Source organism: Saimiri boliviensis, chromosome 1 (genome assembly GCF_048565385.1).
Source record: "Saimiri boliviensis isolate mSaiBol1 chromosome 1, mSaiBol1.pri, whole genome shotgun sequence".
Classification (NCBI taxonomy): domain Eukaryota; kingdom Metazoa; phylum Chordata; class Mammalia; order Primates; family Cebidae; genus Saimiri; species Saimiri boliviensis.
In genome coordinates, this window is record NC_133449.1 from 267,548,676 (window position 1) to 267,575,730 (window position 27,055).

Here is a 27,055-nt window from a genome sequence, read left to right on the forward strand (position 1 = left end):
TAGTATTTCTACTGGTAGACATTTGAGTTTTTCCCACTGTATGATATTATAAACAAAATCTAAAAGATACCTATATATATATGTATATATGTATATAACATAAATATATATGTATGTTATATGTGTATACATATAACATACATATATTTATAAATACGTATTTTGTGCAGGGATTTCAAAAGACAGATTATTAGAAGTGGTCTTTCAGAGTAAAAGGTTACATGAATTTAAACTTTTCCCAACATGTCCACCAACACAGTGCAATCAAGAAACAGTGCTAGGTCAGGCATGGTGGCTCACACCTGTAATCCCAGCACTTTGGGAGGCCAAGGCAGGTAGATCACCTGAGGTCGGGAGTTTGAGACCAGCCTGGCCAACATGGTGAAACCTCATGTCTACTAAAAATACAAAATTATCCAGGTGTGGTGACACACATCTGTAATCCCAGCTACTCAGGAGGCTGAGGCAGGAGAATTGCTTGAACCCAGGAGGCAGAGATTGCAGTGAGCTGAGATCACGCCACTGCACTCCAGCCGAAAGACTCTATTTCAAAAGAAAAGAAAAGAAAAAAAGACAGGAGAGGAGAGGGGAGGGGCGGGGAGGGGAGGAGAGGCAGTCAGTCCCATATAAATAGAGTATGGAGAGGGCTGATTACTCCATAGCTTTGACAGAGCTGGGTTTTATTACCTATATTTTTCATTAACACAAAAATGATAGGTTGAAAATGGTATTTCATGTTTTGAATCCTGCCCGAGATTGGAATCTTTGCGTGTGTGTGTTTATTGGTCACATGCATTTCTTCCTCTTTGAAGTGTCTCCCCCGCCATGTCTTTTGCAACAATGACACTGGCCTCTCTTTCACTGAAACTTTGTCTTCTGATTTCCATTGTATTATTTCCTGACTCTCCTAATTCTTAAGGACTCTTTCAGAGTCTCCTCTTCAATTCCTCTTTCTGCGTGATCTGTAAATAATACAAAGTGATAATTACAATAACTAACATGTCACAGAAGCTTACTATGTGTCATACACGAAGTAAAGCACTTAAAATGAAATGCCCTATTTATGTGCATTTTCACAGATGAATAAAGTAAGCCTTAGGAAGTCTCATTATAAGTGGGAAAGCTCAAATTTGAGCCCCAGCTGTTCTGCTACCAAATCACTATATTATATTCTCTCTGAAATAAGTGTAAGCGTTCTCCAAAGTTCTTTCCTAAACCTTCTTGTTTCACATGTATGCATTCCATGGGTTATCTTACATTCCATTAGCTTCAGAATCATTTCTTTGAGCTCCTGGCCCATACAGCCAACTGCTTACAGTCATTGCCAAGTGAATGTATTGTGGGTACCGCAAACATATCCAAAGTGGAAACCATCTTCCCTCAGGTGCCCTAGACATCCTCCAAGATTATTCCTCTTGCCAATGCTATTTAATAGCATTGCTATTCACCCAGCTGCCCAAGCTAGAAACTTCAAACCTACCTTTGATTCCTGCCTCACATCTGACTGGTCCCAAGGTCTGGCAGTACAAACTCCATGTAACTTCTCAATCCATCTTTCTGCACATTCTTTCTACTATGGCTTTAAATAACTAAGGGTCTAAACATCTCTCCCTTGGACTATCAGATCTGCCTCCTAACTGCCCTCCCTACTTCTCCCTAGGTACCATCTATCCTTCTCATTGCTGTCAGAGTTAATGTTTTGAAGCCAATAATTGATCATGTCATATTCTGCTCAAAACTGTTTGATGGTTGCCTTCTGTCTACTAAATGAATTCTAAATGCCTTAGCACAGCACATAAAAATTCCATAATCTAGCCCCAGTCTGTCTTTCCAAACTCATGTCCAGCATGTCCCTCCTCAGGTACCTTAAACTACGACTCAAGGCCACTTGCTTTTCCTCAGCGATATCAAGTATCTATGCCACTATGCTTCTGTTCATGCAACTTGGAAGACTCTCCTCTGGCTTCTTGTCTACTGCCTGTGTCTACTTGTCTTCGAAGACCCTGCAATCCAGCCCTCAACCTATGTAGAGTTTCCACCCACATTTCTAGCCTTGTGATTTATTGCTTGCCCTTCTCTTTACATTTTTATTAAAGACTTACTTCAGACTAACTTGTAATCTGGTCGTATGTGTCTGTTTTCACATAAGGGACTATAGCTTAAACATATTAGTATTTCTTGTGCTTAAGTGAGCTTGATATGTAAATGATTAAAACTGAAGTACATTTGTGATTTAGATAAAAGACTAAACAACCTAAAAGTTTACTTCCAAGTCTGAGATTTTCTAGGCCCTTTCTGTACACCAAAATTTTATTTGAGGCCCTTACAAGTGTCATTTAACCTTGAAATTAACTGTAATTTCAAGGGGCCATTTCTATTTTTGCTTTTTTACAGAGACTTCAAAAGCCAAGAATTCAGGCTCCTAGCAACGGAAGTCCAGTGAGTGTAGTCAAGGAGTTTCCGGAAGAGGTGAGGTAAGAAGCAGGAGAGCACATTGGAAAACTAGCAGAGTTCCAGGACATCTGGGACTGATTACTCCAGTGAGATGCCGAAGTTTGCAAAGAGAGAGCAATCCTTGTCGGGGGTTTTGACATCTGGCTTTGGCAGTTACTCCCATGGCTTTGCTCAGCAGTTCTTCAGGAATGAGATGTGGGCTTGTTTCGGGGAAAAAAAAAAAAACTTCTGCTACAGCAAGGTCCTTCAAAAGACTCTTCTTTTCCCCTTAAATGGACTTTCTTGGTAGGTTTGGTCTCATTGTAATTTACAGAAAGAAAAATTCATTTCCAAGTGCCTGAAGAAACTCATACCTAGGGTCTGAATTAGATTTCCTAATTTTTCTCCTTCTATGAATCTTTCCAAATCACCTCAAAGGCACAGTAAATACTGGAAGGCAAAGCAACCTCTGGCTACTGAGGAATTAGATTAATTCCAGATATTCTGAAGTGTGTCATTTTAAATACAAGCTGAGTAGAACTTCTGTTTATTATTCTGTTTATTTTGGAGGAAAGATCATGTGTTTCTTTCTCTGAAATTACACACTTTGTTCTTTTAGTTTCATTATTAACTTCAATGCACAAAATGTACTTTAGGCATGTTCAGAGATTCAAATTTGCAAAACTAACATATGGTAATAGTGACTAACAATTATCCCTGATTTCAAATATTCTGAACTGTTGCCCTGAAAGCAAAAGGCAGTCTTCTGTGAGGGGGAAGGAAGGGTGTTTTACAAACATCTATTGAGCACATACTCTACCAGGCACTGTACTATGCATGTTATAGACATGATTTTATTTAAAACGCACAACAACTCTATGTGGTTTACTATTATCTGCATGTTCGTGATATGAAACAAGGCTCAAGGAGGTTAAGGGATTTGCCCAAGGTCACATACTTGTGAGTGGAAAAGGCAGGTTAAGATCACAAGTCTGACTCTAGTAACATAAACTCTGTACCTAGTACTCTTAATATAAAACAATAATAGAGTGATACAAAGAAACCTCTTATTTTAACATTCTGATCTATTATCTCTTGCACTTCGGAAAGATAATTATTGTTATTGTTATTTTGTTATTATGATCGCAACATTCATTGGGCATTTAAAACCTGCTAAGACCTTCCAGGCCCTGATATAAGTCTTGTACTATTTATGATCTCATTAACTTTCAGAAAACGTATTTTTTTATGAAAGTACTAATATTTTACTGATGAACAAACAGAGGCTGAGGAGGGTTAAGTCACTTTACCCAAGTCAGAGAGCTGAGTGTTGGAGCCTGACTTTTTAAATCCAGACAATCCTAGGTGCAGTGGAAGATGCCTATAATCTCAAATATTTGGGAGGCAGAGGAAGGAAGACTGTTTGGATACAGGAGTTTGGACCTGAGCAACACAGCAAGACCCCATCTTAAAAAAAAAATCATCCAGGCAGTCTGTCTTCAGATTGTAAGCTACACTGCCTATAGAGTACAGATTCTGGAGTTAGAGAGACCCAGATTAAAATTCTAGCTTTGCCTCTTTCTGGGTAAGTTAACTTCAGTAAATCAGTTTTCAGTTTTTCCATATGTAAAATGGGTTCTGGAGCCTTACCTTACAGGTATCCTCATACATATACTCAAATTCATCAAGGTCAGAATTTGTATTACATAGTGAAAGGATATTTTTGAAATTTGATCAACCCAGATTGAAATCTTACATTTACCAGCTATCTTATGAACAAAATACCCAACCTTTCTTTTTTCCTTTTTCTTTATTGAGACAGGGTCTCACGTCTGTCACCTAGGCTGGAGTGCAGTGGCACAATCACAACTCACTGCACCCTTGACCTCGCGCTCAAATTATCTTTCCACCTCAGCTTCCCAGGTAGCTGGGACCACAGGCAGATGCCACTTACCATGCTAATTTTTATATTTTTGGTAAAGATGGAGTTTCACCATGTTGCCCAGGCTAGTCTTGAACTCCTGAGCTCAAGCAATCCACCTGCCTTGGCCTCCCCAAGTGTTGGGATTACAGGTGTGAGTCATCATGCCCAGCCACGATGCCCAAACTTTCTGAGCTTCAATTTCATCAGCTAAACATGGAAGATAAAAATACCCACTAATAGTGTGGTTTATGAATCCAAAAATGTATATGTAAATATATAATACAGTGCCAAGGAAATAGAAAACCTTCTACATTATAGTTATTAATATTTTTATGGTTATTGAGTAAGAAAATGCTTTCACATACACCAACAGGTAGGGAGCAAAGTTTCCCATTTTGCCCTGTGGCTGATCTTCTATATCCTCCTAACACAGGAATTATTGACAGAGGCTGGAGAACGTCCTCCTCTGGATGATGATAAAACAGATGGTAGCCTCCTGCGGGGCCCACCTCAGGTATGGCTGTGACTGAAAAGTGTGTGGACAGGATGGCTGAATGTATTCTCCATGGCATGGTCTTCCCAACCTGTCCAGCCTGGTGTACTTGGTGAAAAGGGGACCGATTGTCAGCCACTACTGGTGATTCAGGGTCCTAACTCTCAGTAGCAATGCACTTCTGTTAGAGGGCTCTCAGGGAAAAGCACATGGCCTTTAGAGTCACACTTACTTGAGTCCAAATCTCCGAGACTGAGTGAATTTAGGCAAATTCCTTTATAAAATATCAAGCTCCCTTCTGTCAAATGAGAGCTATCATACTGTGTATTTGTGAGGATTAAATGATATACTTTATGAATAGGACCTAGCTCAGTAGAATGAATTTGGTATGAACTTAACAAGTTTTCATTCTGTTCCCTCTTAAAAGAGAAGAGTTAAAGGTCAATACTATTCTGAGATGAACAAACATCAATGATATGCGTCATTGACAACATCAAGGTTAAAGACTGAGGCAAGTCTATACAAAACTCTCTTTGACTTCAATTCTAAACATTTAAAAAAAGAATCTGCAGAGGCTCTGTCATTATTAACTTTCGAGACAACTGTATCCGAAAAAACTTGCCTTATGCTTACGGACCTAGACTTTGTATGTCCAGCAAGAAAAATAATTTTAAGGTACTCGTTTACTTTGTCTGAATCATATCGTATCTATAGCAGTGTGATCAGCTACAACCTTACAGGACTTTTCTATAATGCTCAGCATGGAAAGGGATATTATAAATGCTCAATATTATTGCAGCAGACCCTATAATACTGGGTTCTAAGAAACTGTAAGAAATCAACTAGTTTCCCCAAGTATAGGATTTAGCTAAATTTATACACAGGTAGGACTTCACCTTACTAGCAAGAATGTTAGAGGTGAATCACCCCTACCTGGTTGAACGGGGAGAAGCCATGCCATGCATATATCCACATTGATGACATGGCTGATGGCCAGGGCCAGAACTCACCTCTGCAACAGGGTAAGGAGGCTCTTTGTCTCTCTGCTTTTACTGTGTTCACCTCCATATGCAAGGATTTGAATCATCAGACACTAGGTAAGGTGAGAAACAACAGAATAAAGAAAGTCAGATAGCAAGCACCTTAATTGCAAACCAAAATCAGGAAAGGACCAGCAGAACTGAGATGTTACAAGTTTACATTTCAAACACCTGTACTACATTTCATTTGTTCCCTAAGCTGATAACAAGGATGTAGCCCCCACCTAGGCTTACAGCATCCTAAAGCCAAGCTGAATCCCTATTTCAAATGGAGGATATAGCCATGATGTCTTAGTCTATTTCATGTCTAGTGAGGGCCCACATCCTGGTTCATTGACAGCTGTCTTCTTGCTGTAAACTCACATAGTGGAAGGGGCAAGAAAGCTCTCTGAGGTTTCTTTCAAAAGGGCACTAATCCCATTCATGAAGGCTCCACTCTGGAGTGCTAATCACCTTCTAAAGGTCCCATCTCAAAATACCACCGCATCAGGGATTAGGTTTCAACATATGAATTTTGAAGGGACACAAACATTCCATCTATTGCACAAGCCATCAAAAATTCATTGTCAGGTTAAAATCTAAATGAGGCTCTCCTTACACTGATTTTGTGTGGAACATGGTAAACCCTCACAATGTGTGTGCTATGGTCTTTTTAAATTTCAGAATGTTTGTCTTCAGTGATCTCTCTGATACTTCTTCTATTTTAATCACTATAATTTTTTCAGAAATACATGCAGTTCTTTAGCTAAATCTCTACTTTGTCCTTCATACTAACTACTTTCTCATGAGATCCCTCTCTTCTTTCACTCTGTGTTCCAGGAGAGCTTTTCAAGTTTGTTATATCAATCTTGATTCTTAAAATTGGCAGCATATTAAAACTGCCTCTAGAACTACTAAAAAAAACAGATTCTGGACACAACTCACAACTTTTAATTCAGATGGTCTGGGGTGAGACTCGGGAACCTGTTTGTTGTTGTTTTGTTGTGTTTCTTACTGACCGTGTTGCAATTCTAGATTTGAGAAACAATACTCAGTATCATTCCATGTTGAGTCTTCATTATTTTCAATGTGGGTTTGAATTTTATTAGATTTGTTTCTCTGGAACCCCTTCTCATTTCACTCATCATTTTTTTTTCATCTCATCTTTCGTCCTCAGATTGTCATCCTTTCATTTAAGTTTTCTCTCCTTCCAGGCCTCTGCCCCTATTATACAGATGCCATCCATGTGTTCATGCTTCCCAGGAAAAGCTATCCTGGCTCCTGTAACTTACTTTCAGGAGGCTTTCTTTTTCCTCTGATTCTTCAAAATGAGTTACCCCTTTCTCCTGTTATTTACCATTTTCTGATCACATTAGGTTAGCCTGAAATGAGATGAAAATCTCTGCAAACTGGATGTAGACTGCTTCTGACTCCACCCATTGCTCACTTGAGTATTACTTGATCTTTACCAACTTTTCCTCTGACTTTGAACAAACTTAGGTTTTATGAAGAGGTATACCCATCTATCTTACTAAGTCTTTAGCTTCATCCTGTCAGCATACTGACTGGTTGAACACCTCTTGCCACACCCCTACTGCAAGGGAATGAGTTCTCTGGAAGGGGAATGAGTACTTGGGCATGGATGGTTAAACAAGGTATTACTAATTCCACCCAACCTTGAAGTGCTTTCAAGAGACTCTGCCACTATCATACTTAGATTCCAGGATGGAGTGTTACTCTTTTAAGACTCTTGTCCAGGTATGGACTCAACAAAAGTTTTTGTATCATATTCTCCCTCAACACATCTAAGAAAGCAGACAACTTTCAAAAGATAACACATCACTTAAAAAGAGAAAAGGAAAGAAAGAGAGAGGGAATGAAATGGAAGGGAGGGGAAAATACATACATACATGCATACATACGTACATACATCGCTCCTTGCATTCTGCTTACAAGCCCAGGGGAAAATGTAATGAAACCAGCTAATAGTCACCTTCCTCAGCAGCTGAATTGCCTTTCTGTGCTCCCCTTTGGCAAAGCAGATCCTGCCCATGTTATAAAAAGATTCAGCCACATTTTTGCTATAGTCACCGTAGCTGATGATCTGGGACTTTAACGAAGACTTTAGCAGTCTGTAAGCCTCCTGAGGGATAAAATGTTTTGAAAAAAAATCAGCTTAGCAATTCCGAAGGAGCATGCTGGTTCTATTCACTGAGCTCTATGGAGAAGGCATTGTACCCAACGATGACATAACCCACCAGGATCAGTCCGTTGTGATGTGTCACCTAAGTAATTTGTATTAAGAATTAAAGTTCCAAGCTTATAATTAATAATAGTTAATTCATTTGTATAATACTATTTAATTTTCATGGCTGCCCTACAAGAGAGGAACAGTCGTTATATTCATTTTACAGATGAAGGAATGGAAACTAGTAACAGCTGAGGATCTTGCCTCAGATCATACAGCCTATAACTGGCAGTGTCAGAATTTCAGCACCAGGCAACCTGAATTCCACAACCCTCACTCTTTTTTATTCACCTATTTTTTATTTTAATTTTTTTCAAACCTTCAGAAAAGCTAAAAGAAGAGTAAAATAAATACCCATACAGTTTTCACCTAGATTCACACACTGCTACAATTTTGCAGCATTTGCTTTATTGTTCTCTTCTTAAAAAATAACATCTCTCTATATATAAATATATATGCATCCACACATGTATTTTTGTTGAAAATAAGTTGTAGTAATCAAGATACTTTACCCCTAAATGCTTTGTTTGTTTGTTTGTTTGAGACAGGGCCTCACTCTCTTGCGCAGGCTGCAGTGCAGGGGTGTGATCATGGCTCCCTGCAGCCTCGACCTTCTAGGCTCTAACAATCCTCCACCTCAGCTTCTCTAGTAGCTGGGACTATAGTTGCACACCACTCTGCCCAGCTAATTTATTTACTTATTTTTTTAGGGACGGAGTCCCACTATGTATCCCAGGCTGGTCATGAACTCCTGGGCTCAAGCGATCCTCCTGCCTTGGTGTCCCAAATTACTGGAATTACAGACGAGCATGAGCCATCACACATGGCCACTGCTAAATACTTAAGTATGTGTCTTCTTAGAACAAGAAAATTTTCCTACATATCTACAATCACATTATCATTCAATAAATCTTACATTAATACAACAGTATTTCCTAATATATGCACTATATTCAAATTTCCCAATTGTTCCAATAATGTTCTTTACACCTCCTTAAAATCTAGCATCTAATCTTCATGTACTGCATTTAGTTTTCATGATCCTTTAATCTGTAACAGTTCTCCTGCCCTTTTGAGCTTTCATATCATTGACATTTTTGAAACATCTAGACCAGTTGTCTTTCAGCAAAGCTGTTACTGTTAACTACTTACAAAACAGCAAAAATAAATTAAGTATTCACTGGAAATTATCCGTAGGACAATGGTGCTTGTACTCATTTGCCTTCCCAATGTGCTGTCTTTAGAGAAGGTGAAGAGGTATTGTTGCTGGCTCCCTTAAGAACTGCACATCACCCATCCACTGCCTGAATTATCTACGTTGACAGGTATAACAGAACATTTCTTCAGAATTGGGTTGAGCATGTAATCATCAACCCTAATGTGGCATGTCAGAACAACAAACATAAAAGGGATGTCAGTTGCTGCTTTCCAGAAAACACTGTCAATCAATCAGGAATCTTTTTTTTTTTTTTTTTTTTTTTTTTTTTTGAGATGGAGTTTCGCTCTTGTTACCCAGGCTGGAGTGCAATGGCGCGATCTCGGCTCACCGCAACCTCCACCTCCTGGGTTCAGGCAATTCTCCTGCCTCAGCCTCCTGAGTAGCTGGGATTACAGGCGTGCGCCACCATGCCCAGCTAATTTTTTGTATTTTTAGTAGAGACAGGGTTTCACCATGTTGACCAGGTTGGTCTCGATCTCTTGACCTTGTGATCCACCCGCCTTGGCCTCCCCAAGTGCTGGGATTACAGGCTTGAGCCACCGCGCCTGGCCCAATCAGGAATCTTAAGGTTACTGTAATATTTTTGCATTTTTTAGAGAGGAAAGAATGCATTTAATTTATTGTTTTCCTGTTTATTTTCTTTCAGGGTAAAAGTCTTTCACCTCCTTGGTTAAGTTCATTCCTAAGTATTTTATTCTTTTTGATGCTATTGTAAATGGATTTCCTTACTTTCCTTTTCAAATTGTTCAGTGTTAGTATATAAAAATGCAACTGATTTTTGAAGGCTGATTTTGTTTCCTATAATTTAGTTGAATTTATTAGTTCAAACAAGGTGTGTGTGTGTGTGTGTGTGTGAGAGAGAGAGAGAGAGAGAGAGATCACTAGGGTTTTCTACATAACATCATGTCATTCTGTGAACAGAAATAATTCTACTTCTGTTCATATTTGGATGTTTTTTATTTCATTTTCCTGCCTAACTGCTCTGGCTAGTACTTCCAGTACTATGTTGAATAGAAGTGGAGAAAGTGGGCATCCTTCTTCTGTTCCTAATCTTAAAATAAAAGCTTTCAGTTTTCACCATTGAGTATGATATTAGCTATAGGCTCGGCATTTATGTATGGCCTTTATTATGTTGAGGTAATTTCCTTCTATTCTTTCTTCGTTGAGTTTTTTTAAAGACAGTCTTGTTCTGTTCCTGGAGTGCAGTGGCCCAAGGCTCACTGCAACCTCTGTCTCCCGGGTTCAAGCAATTCTTCCACCTCAGCCTCCCAGGTAGCTGGCACTACAGGTGCTGGCCACCACAGCCAGCTAATAATAATAATTATTATTATTGTATTTTTAGTAGAGACGGGGTTTCACCATGTTGGCCAGGCTGGTCTTGAACTCTAGACCCTGTGATCTGCAGCCTCAGCCTCCCAAAGTGCTGGGATTATAGGTGTGAGCCACCGTGCCCAGCCTGTTTTTTTTTTTTTTTTTTTTTTAGGTTTTGGGGTACATGTGAAGAACATGCAAGATTGTTGCATAGGTACACACATGGCAGCGTGATTTGCTGCCTTCCTCCCCTTCACCTGTATCTGGCATTTCTCTCCAAGCTCTCTCTCCCCAACTCCCCACCCCCCACTGTCCCTCCCCTATTTCCCCCCAACAGACCCCAGTGTGTGTTTTCTTAAAATCGTGTAAAAATATTCAATTTTGTCAAATGCTTTTTCTGCATCTCAGAGTATTATATGATTTTTATCCTTCATTCTGTTTAAGGTGATAATCTCATTGATTGATTTTCATATGGACATCCCAGGGATAAGTCCCACTTGGTGATGGCGTATGACACTTTTAACGTGCTGTTAAATCTGGTTTGCTAGCATTTTGTTGAGAATTTTTGCACCTATATGCATCAGGGATATTAAACTATAGTGTTCTTGTAGTATCTTTTTATGGCTTTGATGTCAGAGTAATGGTGGCCTCATAAAGAGTTTGAAAGTGTGTCCTCCTCTTCCAGAAAATGGTGAAGTTTGAAAAGAACTGGCAATATTCATTCATAGAAGTCTCTTATAATCCTTTTAATTGTTGTGGCATCAGCTTAATGTCTCTTCTTTCATTTCTGATTTTTTTTATTTCAGTCTTCTCTCTTCTCCTGTAAGTTAATCTAGCTATTCATAAAACAGGTTCCAGCAGCTCAGGCTCCTTCCCATTAGTTCAGTTGCATGTATGTGTCCAGAGGAGACAATGTTTTGTCTATTTTTGGTTTTGTTTTTGAGACAGGATCTCTGTCACCCAAGCTGGAGTGCAGTGGCACAATCACAGCTCACTGAAGCCTCAACCTTGCAAGCTCAGGTAATCCTCCTGCCTCAGCCTCCCATGTAGCTGGGACCACAGGGATGCACCACTGCACCTGGCCAATTCTTTAATTTTTTGTAGAGACAGGGTCTCGCTGTGTTCCCCAGGTTGGTCTCAAACCCTTCAGTGTTTTGGTCAAGCGATCCTCCTACCTTACCCTCCCAAAGTGCTGGAATAACAGACGTGAGCCACCATGTTTTGTCATTTTGATGAATCATTGGAAGATGGTGGTTCCAGATGAATGGGTTTTATTTTTTATCCATGGCAGATTAAACTGTTTACCAAAATATGTGTGTGTGTGTGTGTGTGTGTGTGTGTGTGTGTGTGTGTGTGTGTATTCCATGGGAACAATTCCCAAGTCTTGCGAGTTTCTGTTATGGTCTTCTAGGACAGGGCTACAGCCTCACATGGAGCTTGGAGGTGGGAGATCAAGCTACTTTTAAATATGGGAAATGTGTTATAAAATTCAGCAGCTTCATTCAAAAGTTACTGGGCACCTTCTATGTGCCAGTTACCGTTTCAGGCATTGAGGACACTGCAGTAAACAAAACAAACAAAAATTCCTGCTCTCATGGCACTTGCTTCTTAATGGTAAAGCTGACCTGTCCACAGTCCTGCTTATGGTTTAGATTTGGAGCCACCTGGCACTCATGTCCTTTGGTGGCTTTGTCCAGGAGCTTGGTATACTAGGAAGTACTTGTTTAGAAGCAGAAAATTATTGGGCATTGGTACTGGTGGTGATATTGGTGGTTTATCACAAACAAGGTCATGGTATTCACTGCACCAGAATATAAACATTCTGGCAAAGTATTTTCACATCTTTGAAAAGAAAATTAATTATTAGATCAACCCATGGCAATTGGATCTTAGGTTAATCTTCTAAACCGGCTGAGTGTGATGGCTCACGCCTATAATCTTAGCACTTGGGAGGCCGAGGTGGACAGATCACTGGAGGTCAGGAGTCCAAGACCAGTCTGACCAACATGGTGAAACCCCGTTTCTACTAAAAACACAAAAATTAGCAGGTGTAGTAGCAGGCACCTGTAATCCCAGCTATTCCAGGAGGTGGAGGCACAAAAAACGCTTGAACCTGAGAGAAGGAGATTGCAGTGAGCTAAGGTGGTGCCACTGCACTCCAGTCTGGGTGACAGAGTGATTCTATCTCAGAAAAAAAAAGTTCTGAGAAAATACCATGGCCACAGAAAACAGGTTGCAAATCTTTATAAGATTTTTGTATTTACAAATGGCAATTAAAATTGAAATGAAGAAAATGTCATCATTTATAAAAATGTTTAGATGTGATATTAAAAAAAAACTTTTCTTCATTCCTGGAAATAAATTTTTACTTATTATGTGCCTGTAACTCTACTCTTAAACTGGTTTTTACGTGGCCAATAAGACCATGTCAAATATATCCATATTTCTCACTTGCCTGAAGAATTATAAAGTTGGCTTGGTCAGATAAATTCATGTGGGATCTTATGACAACAAAAGTCTTCACTGTGTTCATGCTGCACTGAATATATAAAGCTCAGGTCAAAAGGTTTTGAGTGATAGCTTAGACTCATGGGACTTCTAAGTAAAAAGGTCAGCAATAACAATTATTTCCTATAACTTTTTTTAATGTGAAAACAAAATTGTGGCTAATAAAAAGCTATCAGATCAAGAGAAAACCACTACTGCACAAAGCCAGAGATTACACATGTCCTGGATTTGAAGGATCTCATGTATCAAGATACAAGATTTTTTTTTTTTTTTTTTACTAATATTCTAAGCCTCCTAAGCCCTGTCTAGTATTCCTAGTTTTATTTTATTTTTTCTCCAAACAAGACAGGATTTATTTAGATCACTAAAAATAACATTTTACAGAAAGGGAACCATAACATTACACAACAAAATACAGCTATAACATTTCAAACAAGAAAGGCAATGCTGGTGGGGCATGGTGGCTCACGCCTGTAATCCCAGCACTGTGGGAGGCTGGGATGGGCCGATCACCTGAGGTCAGGAGTTCAAGACCAGCCTGGCCAACATGGCAAAACCCCATCTCTACTAAAAAGACAAAAATTAGCCGGGCATGGTGGTGCATGCCTGTAATCCCAGCTAGTTGGGAGGCTGAGGCAGGCAAATCACTTGAACCCAAGAGGCAGAGGTTGCAATGAGCGGAGATCACCCCACTGCACTACAGGCTGGGTGACAGAGAGATACCTTGTCTCAAAAAAAAAAAAAAAAGTTTGATAGAGAGTTGTTAGAAGCAAACATATAGCTACAAATTTTCCTTTGCCATCAGTATCGATTCCCTCTAAAATATTTTGAGCCTACTGTGCAGTTTTTGAATATAAACTTAACCTTGTTGGACAGAGTTGCTCAGTTTCATCAAAAGAATGAAACCAATTTGCAAAAAAAAAAAATTCCTTTAATGCTAACAAATAATGAAACAATGTTGTTCTTGCCTAGTTTTATCTAGGACTTATCTGATCTCCAGCATCTGAATTATAAGATCAAAAATGCCATTGTGATCTAATAAACAAATTAGCAATTCTGTTTATGCACTGATCATATTTACCTGTTTTTTGCCATTTTGGACAAGCCATTTGCAAAATTCTGCAATAGTGCTCAGTGTTTCAAAATCCTCTGAGCCCAATGTTGCTCCATATGCATTGATACTTTTTATGAAATATATCTCAGCAGCATCTGGAAAAATGGAAACAATTATTTAAGACAAGCTGCTAACCTTTACAAGTGTCTAATATCAGCTTTGGCTCACTTGACATTTTCATGCTTAAAGTCCATGCTTGTTCTCATGCCAGGTCTCAGAAGGCCTCTTTAAAAGTCTAAGATGTGATTTAATGGCATCAGATAATGTTGTGATTTTTATTCTCCTTATAAAATGCATGGAATTTTTCATAGAAAAAAAAAGCTTTTGTCTAAATAGTCTCATGCTAATACTACAAATAACTACCATATTGAACTCCCAGATACACCACAAAACTATATTTTTAGCTAAATTAAACTCTGATAAGGAGTAATGTTTGCTGAGGTTCCTGTTTTTTGGGGGGTGTGGGAGGGAGTAAGTCATGACTTTTTTTTTTTTTTTTTTTTTTTTTTTTTTTGGAGATGGAGTTTCCCTCTTGTTGCCCAGGCTGAAGTGCAATGGCATGATCTCGGCTCACCCCAACCTCTGCCTCCCAGGTTCATGCAGTTCTCCTGCTTTAGCCTCCTGACTAGCTGGGACTACAGGCATGCACCACCACACCTAGCTAATTTGGTATTTTTAGTAGAGATGGGGTTTCTTCATGTTGGTCAGGCTGGTGTCAAACTCCTGATCTCATGTGATCTGCCCGCCTCAGCCTCCCAAAGTGCTGGGATTACAGGCATGAGTCACCACGCCTGGCCAAGTTGTGATTTTATAAGTACTTTAAATATATACTTGTTATTGCTTGAAAGCTTAATTTTAATGCAGTGTCTTTCCAAACATAATATATGTTTATATCAATCTAGAAAATGCATAGAAACAATGGGAAAATTTTGCCAATACCATATTTTCTTTGTGTGTAAACTTACAGAATACAAGTGCAATTGTGTTCAGCTTTTAGGGTATCCATCATTCAAATAACGTACATTGTACCCATTAATTTCTCATCATCCACCCCCCATCACACCCTTATGAGTCTCCATTATCTATCACTGCACTAAGTCCACGTGCACACATTTTTTAGCACCCATTTATGAGTGAGAACCTTGATACTTGACTTTCTGTGTCTGGCTTGCCTCACTTAAGATAATGACTTTCAGTTCCATCCATTTTGCTGCAAAAGACATGATTTCATTCCTTTTTATGAGTGAATAGTATTCTACTGCGTATATATGCCAAATTTTCTTTATCCAATCATCCATTGATGAATACTTAGATTGATTCTATATCTTTGCTGTTGTGAATAGTGCCGCAATAAACATACAAGTGCAGGTATCGTTCTGATATATTCATTTCTTTTCTTTGGGTAGATGCCTAATAGTGGGATTCCTGGATCAAATGGTAGTTCTATTTTTAGTTCTTTGGGAAATCTCCGTATTGTTTTCCATAGAGGTTAATTTCCATTACCACCAACACTGTATGAGAGTTCCCTTTTCTCTGCAACCTCACCAACATCTGTTATTTATTTTCTTAATAGCCACTCTGACTGGGGTAAGATGATTTCTTATCTATACTGTCTTGATTTCTGTGTTTTTTTTTTTTGTTTTTTTTTAAGTAAGTCTTGAAGTTGGGTAGTGTCAGTCCTCCAACTTTGTTCTCCTTCATTGTTGTTGGTTATTCTGGCCTCTCCATGTAATCTTCAGAATCAGTTTGCCAATATCCAAAAAATAACTTGCTGAGATTATTGGAATTGAGTTGAATCTATAAATCAAGTTGGAAGAACTGACATCTTGTCTATTGAATCTTTTTATTCATGAACATGGACTAGATATTAAGTGAAGAGATCTTAGTTTATTTTAACTCTTTATCTTTTTTTCTGTTTTTTGTTTGTTTGTTTGTTTGTTTGTTTGTTTTTTTTAAATGAGGTCTCACTATGTTGCCCAGGCTGGTCTCAGACTCCTGAGCTCAAGCAACTTCCTACCTCAGACTCCCAAGTAGCTAGGAGTACAGGAACACACCACAATACCTGGCTAGTTCTTTGATTTCTTGTATCAGAGTCTTGTAGTTTTTCTCACATATATTTCATAAATATTTTGCTAGATTTATAAATTATTTCATTTCTTGGAGTGCTAATGTAAATGGTATTGCTTTAAATTTTAAATTTTACTTATTCATTGCTGGTATATAGGAAAGTATTGACTTCTGAATATTAGTATTCTGAATCTTTTCTATAATCACTTATTAATTCCAGTTTTTTGTTGATTCTTTCAAATTTTCTAATCAGACAATAATGTCATCTGCAAATAAAAAGTTCTATTTCTTCCTTCACAAATATTATAATATTTTGTTGTTGTTGTTGTTTTATTTTTTGAGACAGAGTCTCACTCTCTCCCCAGGCTGGAGTGCAGCGGCATGATATTGGCTCACTGCAACCTCCGCCTCCCAGGTTCAAGGTTCAAGTGATTCTCCTGCCTCAGTCTCCTAAGTAGCTGGGCCTACGGGTGCACACCACCACACCTGGCTAATTTTTGTATTTTTGGTAGAGATGGGTTTTCACCATGTTGGCCAGAATGGTTGAACCCCTGACCTCGTGATCTGCCCATCTTGGCCTCTCAAAGTGCTGGGATTTCAGGCATCAGCCACTGCACCTGGCCTATAGTATAGTTTTTATTTCCTTTTCTTACCTTATTGCACTAGCTAGGTCTTCTATTATGATGGTGATGATGGTGAAAAGGAATAGTGAGAGGAAACTGCCTTGTTCCCAGTCTTAATAGGAAAGCTTCTAGTTTTTCATCATTAAGAATTATGGTGTTGGCCGGGCACAGTGGCTCACACCTGCAATCCCAGCACTTTGGGAGGCTGAGGTGGGAAGATCGCCTGAGGTCAGGAGTTTGAGATCAGCCTGGTCAACATGGTAAAACCCCATCTCTACGAAAAATAAAAAAATTAGCCAGACACAGTGGCAGGTGCCTGTAATCCCAGCTACTCAGAAGGCTCAGGTAGGAGAATCACTTGAATCTAGGAGGTGGAGGTTACAGTGAGCCAAGATGGTGCCACTGCACTCCAGCCTGGGGACAGAGCGAGACTCCATCTCAAAAAAAAAAAAAAAAAAAGAATAATGGTGTTAGCTGCAGGTTTTTTGTAGATGTGACTTATCAGGTTGAGGAAATCCCCCTATATTCCCTGTTTGCTGAGAATTTTTATCATAAATCAGTGTTAGATTCACCTAAATGCTCTTTCTGCATCTATTGATATGATCATGTGATTTTTCTTCTTTAGCCTGTTGGTGTGATGCATTGATTGATTTTCAAATGCCGGACTGGCCTTGCATACCTGGGATCAATTCCAGTTGGCTATGGTGTACAATTCTTTTTATATATTGATGGATTCAACTTGCTAATGTTTTGTTAAGGATTTTTGCCTCTATGTTCACGAGAGATATTGATCTGTAGTTTTCTTTTAAAGTCTTTGTCTAATTTTGGAATTCGGGTAATGTTGGCTTCATAGATTGAGTTAAAAATAGTTACTCTGCTTCTATCTTTTGGAAGAGATTGTCAAGAATTTGTTATATGTTTCGTAGAATTCACTAGTGAAACCACATGGGATTGTTATTAATTATTGATTCAATTTCTTTAAAAGAAATAGGTCTATTTAAATGGCTTAGTTTTTCTTATGTCAGTTTTGGCAAATTGTCTTTCATGAGTGATTGACCTATTTCATCTAGGTTATTGAATTTGTGAGCCTAGAGTTTTTCATAATATTCCTTTATTGTCCTTTTCATATGTCCATTGGATCTATAGTGATGTCACCTGTTTCATTTCACATAATAGTAATTTGTGTCCTGCCTTTTTTCCTTAGGTTTATCAATTTCATTGATCTACTCAAATAATCAACTTTTCATTTTGTTTTCTTCATTGACTTCCTGTTTTCAGTTTCATTGATATCTACTATAATTTTTATTATTTCTTTTCTTCTTACTTTGGAATTAATTTGCTCTTCTTTTTCTAGCTTCCTAGGGTAGAAATTTAGATTACTGATTTTAGATCTCTTTTTCAAATATACAGATTTAATGCTATAAATATCCCTCTAAGTACTACTTTTGCTGCATCCCACAAATTTTTATTGTTTTCATTTTCAAAAAATCTTAATTCAAAAGATTTTAAAGTTTCTCTTGAGATTTCTTCTTTAACCCACACATTTAGATATGTGTAGTTGAATCTCCAATTATTTTGGGATTTTCCAGGTATCTTTCTGTTGTTGATTTCTAGTTTAATTCCACTGTTGTCTGAGAGCAGACATTGTGTATTTTCTATTCTTTTAAATTTGTCAGAGTCTGTTCTATGACCCAGAATGTGGTCTTCATGGTGAATGTTCCATGTGAGGTTGAGACAAATGTGCATTATGCTATTGTTTGGATGGAGTAGTCAATATATGTCAATTATATCAAGTTAATTGATGGTGAAGTTGAGTTCTTTTATGTCCTTACTGATTTTCTGCCTATGTATCTGTCCATTTTGGATACAAAGGTGTGATGGTTAATACTGAGTGTCTTGACTGGATTGAAGGATGCAAAGTATTGATCTTGGTTGTGTCTGTGAGGGTATTGCCAAAGGAGATTAACAATAGGGTCAGTGGGCTGGGAAAGGCAGACCCACCCTTAATCTGAGTGGGTACAATCTAATCAGCTGCCATCATGGCTAGGAAAAAAGCAGGCAGAATGTGAAAAGACTAGACTGGCTTAGCCTCCCAGCCTACATCTTCCTGCCCTAGAACATAAGACTTCAAGTTCTTCAACTTTGGGACTCAGACTGGCTTCCTTGCTCCTCTGCTTGCAGACTGCCTATTGTGAGACTTCGTGATCACGTGAGGTTAGTACTCTTTAATAAACTCCCCTTCATATATATCTCACAGTTCATCAGTTTTTGCCTCAAATATGTTGAAACTCTTGTTAGGCACATACACATTAAGGATTGTATGCCTTCTTGGAGAACTGATCCCTTTATCATTATGTAATGCCCTTCTTTATACCTGTTAACTTTCCTTGCAATAAGTTTGCTTTGGCTGAAACTAATATAGGTACTCTTTCATTCTTTTGATTAATGTTAGGTAGTATATCTGACTCCATCTATTTCCTTTTAAGCTATGTGTACTTTTATATTTAAAGTGGATTTACTGTAGACAACATATAGTTGGGCCTTGTTTTTTGATCTGCTCTGAAATCTTTCTTTATATTGATTTAGACCACTGATGTTTAAAATCATTGTTAATATAGTTGGATTAACATTTACTGCATTGTTGCTTTTCTATTTGTTGTCCTTTTTCTTTGTTCCTATTTTTGTCTTTCACTCTTTTTCTGCCTTTTGTGGTTTTACTTTTTAAATTTTTTCTTTTTTTTAAGAGACAAGATTTCATTCTTCTCCTACACTGGAGTGCAATGGTGTGATCATAACTCACTGCAGCCTTCAACTCCTGAGCCCAAGCAGCCCTCCCACCTCTGCCTCCTGAGTAGCTAGAGTTACAGGCACAAGTCACTGCACCCAGCTCCTTTTGTGGTTAAATAGAGCATTTCATATTTCAGTTTCTCTTTTTAGCATGTCAGTTACTTTTTTTTTTTTTTTTTTTTACTCTTTTTAGTGGTTGTCCTGGAGTTTTCAATATACATTTACAACTATTCCAAGTTCACTTACAAATAACACTATATAGTACCTTAGAATAACAAAATAATCCTAATCCTTGCCTTCGGCTCCTAATCATGGTTGTCATTCATTTACATGAAAATACATAATTGAATACACTGTTGCTATGATTCTCAACAAACTGTTATTTGTTAGATTAGGAATAGGATGGCTGGGCGAAGTGGCTCATGCCTGTAATCATAGTACTTTGGGAGGCTGAGGTGGGTGGATTGCCTGAGGTCATGAGTTTGAGACCAGTCAGGCCAACGTGGTGAAACCTCATCTCTACTAAAAATACAACAAAAACAAAAAATTAGCCAGTCATGGTGGTGTGTACCTGTAATCTCAGCTACTCAGGAGGCTGAGGCAGGGGAATTGCCAGGGAGGTGGAGGTTGCAGTGAGCTGAGATCATGCACTGCATTCCAGCCTGGGCAACAGAGGGAGACTCTGTCTCAAAAAAAAAAAAAGAAAAAATGAGTTTTTTATTTCCTGATCACATTTATTCTCTACTACGCTTCCTTTCCTTTTGTACATATGAGTTTCTATATCATTTTCTTTCTCTCTGAAGAACGGCTTTTAACATTTCGTTAAGGCATGTCTATGGTAATGGTTCCTGTGGAGATAGATTTCTACTTTGGTACACTGATTCCTTTATTTGCTGTCTCTCCAATTTGTGGGGCACTGGTTTTCTGTGTGACCTCAGTTCTCTATGACAGATCTAAGAGGAGTTAATTTTTCATTTTGCTTTTTACTTGTTGTTTGGATGCAGTGATGACTGCCAAACTCCTTATATACCAGACCAGAAACCAGAAGTTTTTGCTCAGATTTTAGTGCTTATTATTTTTAATCTGGATTCCTGGGGTTCACTCCTGTGTCTGCATAACTTAGTGTTGACCCACTGATTTGGGCAGAAATTATACTTAACTACACTCAGGCTATATGTTGCCCATACTGTCAATTGATCTATATGTAGATGAAAATACATTCCAAGCTCTTGCAAATTTTGTATTCTTTGGTTGTGACTCTTTATTAGGCTCTCAAATATCCCCTGCACATGTATGTAGTTTTGTGGATATCCAGGGATATGTGGAGACCTCATTTAGCCCTTTTGTGGTCTCCCCATTAAAATTTCTGATGCCACTCACACCAACCAGAACAGTAACTTCAGGCTAGAGTCAACATGTAGGCTTTCCTCTTTGTATTTCCTTCAGAGTTTGCCCCCTTTATCTGATAAACCTGTGGGTTTTTATTCCTTTCATCAAATTAAGTCTTTCTCCAATGCCAGCAAAGCTGCCAGTTCTCTTGTGTATCCCATGCCAATAAAATTGCAATTCTCATGGATTGACTTGGGGCAGTGGATGGAAGCAGCCCTAGGCAGGAGGGCCACAGATTTTCTCTTTACTCAAAGCTCTAGCAGTTTTTTCAAAATAACTGCTTTTCAATTTGTTCTCTTTATCTACTTCCAGCACTATCAAAGAGTTGTTTATAACCATTTGATTCAGTTTGTGTGACTGTATGTATGTGTGAATATGATTCACAGACCTCTTCACAATGCCATAGTCTCTCTTTACATTTTTACATTTTGATGAAATCTTACTTTGTAGTTTAATGTTTACCCAATATAACTATAAACAATAGTATTATTTTGTGTGTCCTAAAAAGGCCAGTTTTTCCTTAATACTCTTTAAAAATTAACCTTGATATCTACAGATCTAGTCTGGTCCTTTTAACAACTACAAAACTCCATATAGTATTCACTACATATGAATACATCAAATTTTCCTTTTACTTATCCCTACATATTTAGGTGACTTTTTACAATTACAAACAGTGATACAGTGAACATCTTTATTCATGTTTTCTTTTAAATTTTACTAGACATGGCCAGGCATGGTGGCTCACGCCTGTAATCCAAGCACTTTGGAGGTCAAGGCAGGCGGATCACCTGAGGTTGGGAGTTCAAGACCAGCCTGACCAACATGGTGAAACCCCATCTTTATAAAAAATAAAAAATAAATAAATAAAAATTTACTAGACATATTCAATTTAGTCTCCAAATTTCATATCACTTTACACTCACTCTTACTACTTATGAATAAACAGACCCATTTACTCATAATTTGCCAACTGCTATATATTTTTAAATTTTAAAAATGTTCATATAGGATGAGTGAAATTTTAATCTTGCATTTTTAAAGATACATATCATTTTAAGATGTGTGACATCCTGCCAAATTGCTCTCCAGAGTTTTTTATCAAATGTTATTATCAATTCTGGTGTTATCATTTTTTAAAATTTTGACAATTGGTAGACAAAAAGTAACTTTGCTTTTACTTTTTAATTACTATTATGATTGAAACCTTTTCCATATGAATTTTGGCCTTATTTATTATTTTTAGAGACAAGGTCTTACTGTGTTGTCCAGGTTATAGTGCAGTGGCACACTCATAGCTCATTGCAGACTCAAACCCCTGGCTCAAGCAATCCTCCTGTCTTAGCCTCCTGAGTAGCTAGGAATATACATACTTGCTACCACACTCAGCTATTTTTTTTTTTTTTTCTTGGTAGAGACGGGCTCTCACTATGTTGCCCAAGCTGGTCTAAATTCCCGGCTTCAAGTGATCTTCTCACCTTGGCCTCTATTTATTTTTTATCCAGGGCTTGATACTTTTTAAAAATCTATTTTTTTTTCTGTGTAAATATAAATGTTAGCTCTTACATTTAGGCCAATGATACATTATTAATGTTTGTGTATGGCATGAGTAAGAGTCCAGTTTTTTTTTTTTTTTTTTTTTGGCATGTGGTATCCAGTTATTCCAATATCATTTGTTGTAAAGACTAGCCTTTCCATACTGAATTACTTTTGTACATTTATCAAAAATTAATTGGTCGTAATTATACGGGTCTATTTCTGTACTCCATTGTTTTCTGATGACTCTGATCTCTGTGTCTGTCCTTTCACAATATACCACATTCTCTTGATTAGTGCTTTATAGTAAATCTTAAAATCAGGTATTATGATTCCTCCAACTGTATGCTTTTCCAAAACCATTTTAGCTATCCTAATTTCTTTGCTTTTCCATACAAATTTTAGAGTCATATTGTCTATTTTTACAAATGCTTCTGTTGGGATTTTGACTGTAATTATGTTAAATCCGCAGATCAATCTTGGAAGACTGATATCTTTACTATATTGTCTTCCAATCCATACATAGCATGTCTATTTATTTAGGTCATCTTTAATTTAGTTTTGTAGTTTTCAGCACACAAATACTGTACATATTTTGATAAATTTATACCTAAATATTTCATGTGCAGGGATGGGGCTACTGTGATATTTTTAAAAAATTTTGTTTCCAGTTGTTCATTGCTACTATGTAGAATTACAATTAAGTTTTGTGCATTGACCTTGTATACTGTGATCTTGTTAAACTTAAACATATCAGAACTAGGATTTTTGTAGATTATTTGGCATTTTCTTCAGAGACAATCATTTTGACAGCAAATAGGGACCATTTTATTTTTCTTGCTTTCTTGCATTTGCTGGACTTCTTCTAGTAGTATGCTGAATAGGAGTAATGAGAGTGAACATCCTTGCCTTGCTCTTGATCTTACGGGGTAAAATAGTCACCACTAAACATGAAATTAGTTGTAGGGTTCTTGTATATGCCTTTTATCAGATTAAGGAAGTTCCCTTCCATCATGAATGGATGTTAAATACTGTCAGATGCTTTTTCTGCAACAACTGATAAAATCATGTGCTTTCTATGACTGGACTGTTAATATGGTGGAGGTACACTGACAGATTTGAACATTAAACCAGTTTAACATCCTAAAAAAAAACTACTTGATCACGGTAGGCTGTGATCATACCACCCTAAACACGCAGGACATCATTAGACCATTGCTATATATTTTGTTGCTTTTTTTTAACTGCGCACATGAAAGGTCTTGATCTGTAGTTGTCTTTTTTTTTTTTTCTTGTAATGTTTTCGCAGAGTTTTGATATCAGGTCTTGCTGGCCCCATAAAATTAGAAAGTGTTTTCTCCTCCTCTATTTTCTGAGACAGATTATGTAGAATTGGTATTATTCTTTCTTTAGATGTTAGATAGAATTCCCTGGTGAAATCACCTGGGCCTGGAGATTTCTTTCTTAAAAGATTAACTACAAATTCATTAAAAAGAAATAGTTAAGGGCCTATCCAGGTTATCTGTTCATCTTGACTACATTGTTTTTAATTTTATTTATGGTACTTTGTGACAAATAAAAATGTTAGACATTTTTATAATTAAATCTGTCAAACTATTCTTTTATGGTATGTCTTTGTGTGCTTAGAAAAGTTCTTTCCTCCAATTTTTAAAAATATTTTAGCATTTTTATTCCAGTACTGTATTTTCTTCTAGTTAATTTACATTTTTAGTTTTAATGCATAAAATGTTACTCCATCTGGAATTTAATTTAGTGAATGAGACAATAAAAAACTGTATTTTTAAAATTAAAAATTAGTATATAAGACAAGAATACAGCCTTGAAATCTCTCAACTCTATAAACATAAACGTTTTTTTTTTAAAAAAAGCTAAAATTTGTATATATTCACAGATTAAATTTCTTATGACCACAAGACTACTTTTAAAAAGCTCAAGTATATATGGAGATATACACTGTGAATATAGACAAGGAAATCTTAAAAGGAGAAAAAGGATTAGCTGAAAAACAAAGAATCAGGAAGTCTTCAATGGATATTTATGCTTAAGAAAGTAATTAAAAGATCAAAACTTCGGCAAATTGAAAAAAAATGTTTATTTAATGACATGGAGAATACAAGCATTGAAAAAAGTAGGATGCAAAGCTTTCTCTATAATTCTACCCTTCTCCCTAAGTGGAAAATAACATACACAAAAAGGTTACATTTATAAGCAGAGAAAATAGACATTTTTTTAAATGATCAAGTTACATTCTTCATGGAGCCTAAATTCCTCCTGACAGACCATTGAATCCATCAGTGTCCATTAATCTGATCAAGTCAACAGAGAATGATATATTGTCCTCCCTCGCTGGTTCATTTGTGTCTCTCCAAAGCCACCCACTTTCAAAAAGATGACCTTGCCAGACAAAGAACTATTGTTGAAGCATAAATTAATCAGTTGGTTTTCTCTGGAACCCACAGTATCTAACTATTGAATATGGGTCAAGAAAACTCTGCTAGCAAACATTCTCTCTTGTAAGCCAGAGTAAAAGAGTCAAGGAGACTGAAAGTGGAGGAGGAGACAGGGAGCCATTTATCACTGAATTTCCTCATCAACGAATCCTGCACAGGCCACATTCATAGTGTGTGTGATCTCTACTAGTTAGGAAGGCAAATCTTGCTGAGATTCAAAATAAAGAAAGGATATAGAAATCAGATGATTTATTTGTTTCTGACATTCCAACAAATGTGAGGGTATAGTATCAGGTCTAAATTAATGTGTAATTGATTTTGTATGAGACTGTGATCAGCCTAATCTTTCCATTACAGGAATAAATAGCTGATTAGAATCTCAGACTGTATGCCAATGTGCTTTCCTCATGTGACTGAAAAATGATAACTTCAAGGCTATCTCTTTTACCTACCCCTGTGGTGGGCCTCTCCAGACATGGCATAAGCTTTGGCCAGTAATGCACTCGTTTCTGCAGTTTTGGGGCTGACTTCAGTGAACAAAGAAACACAGATAGAATGAGCCTGAAATAAAGAAAGTCATGACAAGGTAAGCAACCAAATGACAGTGTTCACTGTAGATTCAGATGAGAAGTGAGTTTGAGTCCCAGCTCTCCCACTTCCTAGCTCTGAGTCTTGAGGAAGTAATTTCACTTTCATTTGTAGAAGGAATATATAATTGCCACTGATTAAGGTTTGGGAAAGATTAAGTGAGATGGTATATGCAAACCACAGAGCATGGTACCCATCACATGGTAAGTCCTCAATAAATGTTAGCTAGTATTATTTTTATTAGATTTCATACCAAAATAAAGTCATAACCTTAACTTAGTCTCACTGGACTGAACTCCAGTCTTGACAGTCTTGGAAATGTAAATCACGAATAATGAGAATCGTATTTGCCAAGAAAAGTTGTTGTAAACATTGAATTAATATATATAAAGTGGTTAGAAAACCACCCAGCATATAGTAAGCACTAAAAAAGTGTTAGATTTCATATTATTTGTGCTAAAATGGAAGGTGTAACACTTAGAAAAGAGAAAGAAACATTTGAGTCCACATCCGCCAGCAACAAAAGAACCACATATGCTTAATATTTCACAGGCCAAATACTGTGAGGTGTTTCAAAGAGCTGAAGGGATTATCACAGAAGACTTTGGAACCAAGACACAGAGCAGAGTTGTTGTAAGTACAGGCTGTAGGGTCAAATTTGGAGTTCAAATCCCTGCTTTGCTATTTGTTAGCTATACAATGTCAGCTGAGTTAGCTATAACTCTTTGTGCTTCTGTTTTCTCATCCTTAAAATGAGATAAAACAATAATGATATCTACTTTATACAGCTATTGTACAAATTAAATGAATCAATATATCCTCTAGGGCACTTAGAAAAAGCATTCCATGAATTTTAGCTCTTATCTTTTAGGAAACACTGATATTTATTGTTTTATTCATTCTGATCTGACCACTGCTTTAAGAAAGTCTGGAACACAAAAACCAGACTGGCTTTCTCTGTAAGCAGTGTACTCCCTGCCTTCAGAGTAGCATTCTCTGACATCTCTCCACTGTGTGATGTTTATAATCGTGGATTGTCAGATTGTTTGCAATGCCTTTTCTTCAGAATGTGTTTTCATGTATACCGTTAGATTGCATTGCACCTTTTCTATGATACAGGATATCCAGTATTTTGATCTGTTTGTCACTGTGGGAGATACCTAAAGCCATGGGCAGCATTCTCCTTTGGAAGAGAGAAAAGGTGAATTTAGCAGCTTCAAGTACATGATACATAAAAGTACTCTAAACTGTTACCCCATGATAGACTCAACATTCCTTCCTATGCTTTATTTTGTTTTCCCCTGGGCATTTGCCAAGTTAGTTAC

At 37.4% G+C, this 27,055-nt stretch overlaps 1 protein-coding gene across 2 annotated transcripts in view; it reads right to left on the minus strand.

Moving 5' to 3' along the window:
* Positions 1–894: 894 nt before the first annotated feature.
* TTC23L (tetratricopeptide repeat domain 23 like) overlaps positions 895–27,055 on the minus strand; it is a 59,847-nt gene continuing 33,686 nt past the window's right edge. The window contains exons 8-12 of one of the 2 annotated variants that reach the window (XM_010336686.3): positions 25,595–25,703; positions 14,237–14,364; positions 7,863–8,012; positions 5,861–5,943; positions 895–962 (exon numbers count right to left, since the gene is read on the minus strand). In XM_010336686.3, the coding sequence (XP_010334988.2) occupies positions 941–962; positions 5,861–5,943; positions 7,863–8,012; positions 14,237–14,364; positions 25,595–25,703 (492 nt within the window). In that variant the 3' untranslated portion in view covers positions 895–940. Of the gene's footprint in view, positions 963–5,860; positions 5,944–7,862; positions 8,013–14,236; positions 14,365–24,734; positions 25,704–27,055 lie in introns of those variants that run through there. The other variant, XM_010336685.3, reaches the window with a different exon arrangement.